Source organism: Sinocyclocheilus grahami, unplaced genomic scaffold (genome assembly GCF_001515645.1).
Source record: "Sinocyclocheilus grahami isolate Dianchi unplaced genomic scaffold, SAMN03320097.WGS_v1.1 scaffold35.1, whole genome shotgun sequence".
Taxonomy (NCBI): Eukaryota; Metazoa; Chordata; class Actinopteri; order Cypriniformes; family Cyprinidae; genus Sinocyclocheilus; species Sinocyclocheilus grahami.
The window spans coordinates 2,244,619-2,253,436 of record NW_015505214.1 but is presented as its reverse complement, the minus strand read 5'-3'; the positions used below and the strand labels follow the sequence as shown (position 1 = coordinate 2,253,436).

The window sequence follows — 8,818 nt, the reverse complement described above, 5'->3', positions numbered from 1 at the left end:
GCAGTGTAGAGTAGCGCTTGTTGTTTGTCATTTCTCCGCTCACAAATGCAGACATGGTTTTATGTTTACGCGGTGCGATGCAACGCAACGCGTAAAAAGACAGTATATGTCATTATAATCCGTAATTATGTCCCCACTGGATGCAACAAATGCCTAGTTTATAATGGGTTTTAATGTTTATGTCTAGACGCTCCGGCCGGACACGGCATCACAATATGGTAAGGGGCGTAACATTTCCGTCACACACTTGAGGTATTCGGCCAATCACAATGCTCTGGATAGCTGGCCAATCAGAGCACACCTCGCTTTTCAGACCGATGAGCTTTGTAAAAATCGACACATTTCAGAAAGGCGGGGCATAGAGGAGAAATAATAATGTACAGTATGTGGAAAATAATGTGTTTTTTTAACCTTAAACCGCATAAACACATTTCATTACACCAAATACACAAAATAATGTTCTTTTTAGCAGCATCATATGACCCCTTTAATAAATGGAATCTGATAAATTACCTCAGGTATCAAAATTTGGGCTGAGCAAGAATATTTTGCTAGTGAGTATTTTGTAAGGCTATGTGTTTGGCTGTACGCATGTGCTAAGAGTTCGCATCAAAAATGAAGTATACTTTGGGCTTAAAGGAATAGTTAACCCAAAAAATGAAATTTTGCTGAAAATTCACCTCCTCAGTCCATCCAAGATGTTGATGAGTTTGTTTCTTCATCAGCAGAGATTTGGGAAAATTTAGCTTTATATCCCTTGCCCACCAGTAGATCCTCCGCAGTGAATGGGTGCCGTCAGAATGAGAGTCCAATCAGCTGATGAAAATATTAAATATTATGGATAGATAGATAGATGACTGTGTATTTTAGCTGTAAGCAAGGGTTTGAAGTTAAAAACATATGGATGATAGATTTGTTTCTTATAAACATGCAGCTTTTCACTTTACAATACATCAATTAATGGACTGGAGTGGTGTGGATTACTTGTGGATTGTGATATTTTATCAGCTGTTTGACTCTCATTTTGACGTGATGCAATGCTAAATTTCACCAAATCTGTCCTGATGAAGAAAATTTAAATTTTGGGGGGAACTATTCCTTTAACGGAAACAGTCTGGGAGGAAATAGACTAAAATGGCCACTTTCCACATTTGATCCAATTTGCTAATATGTCTGTAATCTTATTAAATTACCTTTTAGGTTGTGATAAAATTACTGGCAACCTCATGTGAGCCACAGCATTAAAAAAAAAGCAGCATTTAGTCTGCAGGCCACCAGTTGAATAGTCCTATTCTATATTAAGGAATTAATGTATTATAAAACACATACATTAGGTATTCAGTAAGCAGCATTTGATTCTGCACAGGCAAATTGTTAGGATTGTGTGAGAGGATCAAATTATGTTTTAGCATATCAGGATGATGGCGAGCTTGCATATATGTGGTATATGAATGTGAATATGTGTTTGAGGGTCCCTGGGAATGAAAGCTGAATCAGATTGTGCTTTGAATGTGTGTGTGTGGTCGGTTATGTATGTGCATGAATGCTTTCTGATTAGAGTCTGTGTGCAGTGATGGGCATCTGTGATTGAGGGGATTTCCTCAGTTAACCGCACCAGTGGATCTGATGATGGGATAATCACATTCCAATTTGCTAATATGTCTGTAATCTTATTAAATTACCTTTTAGGTTGTGATAAAATTACTGGCAACCTCATGTGAGCCACAGCATTAAAAAAAAAGCAGCATTTAGTCTGCAGGCCACCAGTTGAATAGTCCTATTCTATATTAAGGAATTAATGTATTATAAAACACATACATTAGGTATTCAGTAAGCAGCATTTGATTCTGCACAGGCAAATTGTTAGGATTGTGTGAGAGGATCAAATTATGTTTTAGCATATCAGGATGATGGCGAGCTTGCATATATGTGGTATATGAATGTGAATATGTGTTTGAGGGTCCCTGGGAATGAAAGCTGAATCAGATTGTGCTTTGGATGTGTGTGTGTGGTCGGTTATGTATGTGCATGAATGCTTTCTGATTAGAGTCTGTGTGCAGTGATGGGCATATGTGATTGAGGGGATTTCCTCAGTTAACCGCACCAGTGGATCTGATGATGGGATAATCACATACACACACACACAGAGCCATCCATCCTCAAACACATACAAATGACTTAGTAAAAGATTTATTAGGTTTTAGCCCTCTACATTGATATGTTCATCTATTAATATATTTACACTGCATGTCTGACTCTCCGATTTTCGATCAACACATTTAAAGAGATGAATGAATGAGAGTGAAGGAGGAGGGCACTATAAGATTTAAGAAGTAGTCAGTGAACCAAAGAAATTGGGAAAGGCCGTGGTCGTCTAACATCTGGGCTGCTAATGAGACAGCGAGAGAAATCGCTCTCCTGTTTATTTTGCCCTTGAGCAAGACATCTCAGGTTGCTCCCGGAACTCATGTGAACTCAAGGTTGCTTTGGATGACAAGCATCTGCTAAATAGCAAGGAAGACACAAGAGAGACGGAAATAGACAGTGTTTTGACATCTGCACTTCCTGTAACATTTACTGCAGCCTCCTTCTGTCTGTCTCCTCTGTCTCTCTGTGGACCTGAAGGGAGGTTGGTGGTACTTCGCCTTTATGCTTGTTAGGCAGACCGCCTGTAGGCTACCAACTTGTGCCTGCTTCACTTTACTTCCCCTTAATTCCTGGTGGTCGTCTAACAGTCTAACATCTGGGCTGCTAATGAGACAGCGAGAGAAATCGCTCTCCTGTTTATTTTGCCCTTGAGCAAGACATCTCAGGTTGCTCCCGGAACTCATGTGAACTCAAGGTTGCTTTGGATGACAAGCATCTGCTAAATAGCAAGGAAGACACAAGAGAGACGGAAATAGACAGTGTTTTGACCATCTGCACTTCCTGTAACATTTACTGCAGCCTCCTTCTGTCTGTCTCCTCTGTCTCTCTGTGGACCTGAAGGGAGGTTGGTGGTACTTCGCCTTTATGCTTGTTAGGCAGACAGCCTGTAGGCTACCAACTTGTGCCTGCTTCACTTTACTTCCCCTTAATTCCTGTTTGTTTTCCTTCTCTCTTTCTTTCCTTTCTGGTTCACTCTCTTTACAGAGACACTCTGTCTTTTATGTTTGTTTCCTCTTCTCTCCCATCTCCTCCTTCATTCTGTGATATTGGATGTTTTTAGCTGCCCAGTCCATGTAACATCAGACCTGATTACAATATTATTTACACATATTTTATTGTTTGGATATATGTACATAATAAGGGTCAAGATTACATACTGAAATGTGCCCACAATAAAAAAAAGAAAAGAAAAATCTATCACAATGAAGCACCAAGTGGGCAGTAATGTAAACTTTGTACTAAAAAAAATTTAAATGATTTTCAAGAAATGTTTCAACTTAACAACTGTAAAAATGTCAATTAAAAAGTTATACAATTTTCATTACATATAAAATACATTTGAGGTTACAGATGTTAATCATTATTTTCAAGGCATTTCTTTAAAAACATCATGCATTAATTAATAATTATCATTACGTTTTCGGGGAGTTGCACCACTTGACACTGTTCAACCTGAACTAACCTTGCCTCATCATAAAAAGGTCAAATTATCAACTTATTGACCTGTTGGTTGCACCACAGCAATTTTTTCCCAAATAGTTTAGCAAATATTTATTTTATTTTATTTATGTAATAAAAGGTGTCAAACGTCTTTTCAATCATTTCTATTATTGTTATTGTGTTTTTTCATTTCTATTATTGTTATTGTGTTTTTGAGTTTTTTTATGCCCTCTTATAAAATTTCAGAATTAATTTGAATTCAAAAATGACATTACTCGTGTTGTATTTTCAGGTGTATTCAAGTCATTGTGGGTATTAATTGCTTTTTTAAAATAGTTTTTTTAAAGTAGTTTTGGTAACAATAAGTTTTCATATGTTAACATTATTTAACTACATTAAAGGGTTAGTTCACACAAAAATTTTTGGCTCTCAGATTCGATCAAAAATATCTTAATTTGTGTTCCGAAGATAAACGAAGGTCTTACGGGTTTGAAACGACGTGAGGGTGAGTAATTAATTACATCATTTTCATTTTTGGGTGAGCTATCCCTTTAACATGAATAACAATAAAAATGTATTAAAGCTGCAGTGCGTAACTTTTTTTGGTTAAAAATGATCCAAAATCAATATTTGAGGAAGTACATAACCAGCCAGTGTTCAAAACTATCACCTTACTTTAGCCCGATTCACAACGGTTAGTTTATAATAATGTTTTCTAATTTGAGTGGTACGGGTAGGTTTTCACGGGAAATTCGAGCATGCCGCTGCGTCATTACGTCACGTCTGTAAACATAAAGAAGTTGTCCCGGCTGCTAGGCTATCGCATGTGAGGATCCTGCAGGTGGCCGATCGTTTATAGCCTTTTCTCACAGCAGCCGGAATAATTAAATGTATCATTTTGATGGTGGATTGTAATCCAGAAAGGATTATGTGTTTATGAAACAGATGTGAATGAAATTAAATTATAACGGTTTGTTGTGATATGAGCTAACCGAACTTTAGATTTAATCACTGCTGGTAGCGAGATTTATGGTAATGCTTTTTTCCTCAGATGGTCAGAACAAACGTGGCAGACTTGTTACTTACTTGTTCAGATGGCAATATATGGTGAAAATTCTTATTTGGGTCATATTCCAAGACGTAGGCTAGAATCTGTGATTGCAAAGTACAGTAAATATCCACACCGGTGCGGTGACTGACTGCCACACATACTCTTCAGAACATTAGATTCATCCGCGCTGGAGCCGCGCCGACTCACAACCCACACAAGCTAGATAATTCCGCACACAGCTGCAATTCCAGGTTTTCAAACAGAGATGGCGACAGAGAGGCAAAATTTACGGACTGCAGCTTTAATCTTAGTTACTGTTAATTTCATTATTTATTATAAAATCTAAATTTGTATCTGTTAATATTATTTAATGGATGTGTTGAACTAACAGTAAACAGTTGTATTTTCATTATTTAATGTAAATAAGGATTAATAAATACTTTAACAAATGCATTGCTCATTTATTAGTTAATGTTAATTAATACATTAACTATCATTGAGATAGATATACTGAACAAATTATTAAATACAGACAAAAAAGAGCATCATGTCACCTAAGCAATAGCGATGCCTCATTTAACCTTTGGGTTTACAGACTTCTCAACTCATTTTCTTTTCCATCATACCACCTGTTGCCAACCTGCAACAAATTTACAGTCTAGTGTGGCAGGTTGACGAGATGAGGAGGGGTGTAAGATTTACTGTTTACCTCAGCACTGTCCTGACATGACCTAGTCCAGCCAATCAGTGCTCGCTGGATACAGACAGCAAACTGCCGCACAAGACTGCCATGAAGCCTGCCTGTCTGAACTTTCTCAGCTGATCAAAACATCTAACCTCATGCTGTGTCAATCATACTTTCACACAAAACTAAAGTGAAATTTGAGTTCCTGAAAGTAATGCGTTCAACTGTCTTTTAGCTACATAATGGTTTGTTAGCTGTACGTTGTTAGGGAGAAAACATTTAGGACTTTTCTAAATGCTCTCCTAATTGAATGTTGGAAAAACAGAAGCTGCTAAAAGGACGACAGTAGAAGTGAAAGACGATCCTGACATTGAAAATGGCCTGAGTATAACTGTGGTGACATTATCAGCACTCTGTTGAGTAAGACAATATTTCTCTTCCAAAACCTAGAGAACTGCCAGGTTGTCCACTACCTACAAAGGCAGCAGTCTTCTGTGGCATCATCTTGACTGAAAGTTAATAAGCAGACCCAGACTGAATGTGCTGGCTGGTTTTTGCACAGCTTTTGATAAATCTGCTGAGCTGAGAGTATTAAACTCTTATTAGTAGTTATGAAAGTCCATTTCAAGGAAAGTCGGTTCACTCGGTAGCCATATTTGCAATGCCTACTAGAAGCAATTTGGGGCATCCAAGAACAATTTCTGTCTACTTAGTATTAATAAAACACAGAAACTTAAAAAAATGGTAAAACTCACATAAAGGCTGCGTTTACATTTGTCATTGACATGCGACCTGTATCCAGATGTTGTCCACATACACATTGAAAAGACAAGTGTAAACGCGCTTCTGATGAGAATGTTATCAGCGTGTCAGAAAAAAAGACAGATCTGGGGCGCGCTTCCCAAAAGCAACTATGGTCACATGTTCCATTGTTACCAATAGAGTTCAATGGAACTTACCATCATAGTTAGCTAATGATGCTTTTGGGAAACGCACCCCTGATCGGTTATCCAGATAGAAAAGTCGGTTGATGTTGCTAAGTGTAAATCCTGCCAAACACGTCCTTAATATTTGTGAAAACCAAGGAATCAAGGATTAGCTTGTTAGCATGGCCCAGTTAGCCTCTTATGAGTGAAAAAAAGCAACTTTATGATTTTCAACAAGTTGTATATTCAGATACAAGTTGAGCAATGAAGATGTACACTGCAAAATAAACCGAGTACATCATTGTAAAGCCAATTAGCAATGTCAGGATGTCATTTTATGCATGCATGCTGCTGACTTTAACACTTTGAGTAATTATTTCCCTCTATCTCTTCTCCATCTCTCCAGGTCCTCTTCACTGCAGGCTCGTGTTCAGGAGTTTATGAGCAGTGGGGAGAAAAGGGCAGAACACTCCTCTGAGACGCTCTGTCTGCCAGACCTAAAACGGCAGCCTGTCACCTCTCTCACCGCTATGAGCACAAATACAGAAAGAGAGGAGAGCAAGGAAAGAGATATGGATGGAGAACAGGACAGAGACAGAGGGGCCCACATGGACATAGTGAGGGACAGAGAAAAAGACAGCCAGAAAGACAGGGAATGGATGCTGTTCAGGTAACGAGAGAAAGCTAATGAAAGAGGAGCTGAGATACATGGGAATATGTGTCCATTCTCTCCTGTCTCATTCCCCTCTGAGATGCTGGCTCCGGATGGACATTTAAGAACAGTTCACATGTTACCAAACTTTGCCCAGGCACTGGCTGAGGCCCGAAAAGCAGGACACATCAGACACCGAGGACAACCGCTGTGCGAGCGAGAACTCACCATATGAGAGATATTTGGATTCAAGAGCTCCTGCTCATTGAGACATTAAAACATTGGTTCTTGACTGGTTTTGCTTCAAGTCCAGAGTTTCCACTGGACAGCAAGTTGCGACCAAACACAGTGCCCAATGTTATATGTACTGTGATATGTATAACTGTATTTATAGTCGTATTTTTGGAGCACTCGTACCATGTTGTAATTACCATAATTACTTGATGACAACCTGTCCTGGATGTTCTACTAGAAGCTGTTCACATCCTCTGACTTAAAGTTAGTTCACCAAAAATTGAAATTGTGTCATTAAAGGGTTAGTTCACCCAAAAATGAAAATTCTGTCATTAATTACTCACCATCATGTCGTGGGAGATCTGTAAAATAATCCATGTGACATCAGTGGTTCATCCGCAATTTTACGAAGCTACGAGAATACTTTTTGTGCGCAAAAGGAAAGAAAAAATAACGACTTTATTCAACAATTCGTCTCCTCCGCATCACCCTGGTGCCATTTTGGAGAATATCAGCTGGACGTAAACAACGTAAGCTGTTCTGTTTCAGCTGCGTCACGCGGATATGTTGTTTTCATTCAAATCAAAGCGCAAACAACGTAGGAAAGATCCGGTGTGACGGAGGAGACGAATTGTTGAATAAAGTTGTTATTTTTTTTCTTTTACGCACAAAAAGTATTCTCGTAGCTTCGTAAAATTACAGTTGAACCCCTGATGTCACATAGATTCTTTTACAGATCTCCTTGCTACGTTTCTGGACTTGGGAACATTTCAGTTGTATTGCTGTCTATGGAGGGTCAGACAGCTCTCAGATTCCATCAAAAATATCTTAATTTGTGTTCCGAAGATGAACGAAGGTCTTACGGTTTTGAAATGACATGAGGGTGAGTAATTAATGACAGAATTTTCATTTTTGGGTGAACTATCCCTTTAAAGCCCAAAGTTGACCTCAGTTGTGATGCAAATATTTACCGTATGCATATAGCTGAAAGTGTAGCCTTTCAAAGTATATATTTTTGATAACATGTAAAAATACAGGAGCTCGACATATGCTTACTAGCAAATTTCATCTTTGTCCAGTGTCTAAAATGACTTAGTAATTTAGTGTGATTTTTTCTTACTTTGCAATATAATGTTTACTTTTCTTAAATGAGACAGCCTTATGTGGCCAACAAAATTGTGACCCTGGAGGCCACAACCTTCGAATGAGACACAGTTACAATTAGGAAATCTGGCAGTAAGCGTGTACTAAGGTATGCACTGTATGTACGCAGTATGCATAAAACTGAAGTATACTTTGGTCTTGATATTATGTGGTTTTTATGCAAGCTATGCTCTTCTGTGCCAACAAAATAATGGAAACACATATTAATCTTTATGCAAATACCTTATTAACAAACTTTTAAAGTTTATTTATCTTATTTAGCAGGATATTAGACACTACTTATCCAAGTCTGTGCTAGCTACATTAAACTGTATTATGCCCTTACAGTAAATAATATAGTTCTCAACTGGTGGAGTCACGACCCACCAGTTGAGAACCGCTGAGCTAAAACACACAATCCAAAACACATGCTCACGAACAGTAAAAAAATCTTCCTTGATCTTTCCTCTACTGAAAACTGAAACACACACACACACACGCACAAACACTCACACACACACACACACAAACACACACAC

General features: G+C 38.3%; 1 protein-coding gene across 1 annotated transcript in view; it reads left to right on the top strand.

Moving 5' to 3' along the window:
- The window catches only part of LOC107581503 (uncharacterized), a 14,217-nt gene extending 7,038 nt beyond the window's left edge, over nt 1-7,179 (top strand). Inside the window, 1 exon segment of the mRNA XM_071582368.1 lies at nt 6,657-7,179. Coding sequence (XP_071438469.1) covers nt 6,657-7,179 — 523 coding nt within the window.
- Nucleotides 7,180-8,818: the final 1,639 nt, after the last annotated feature.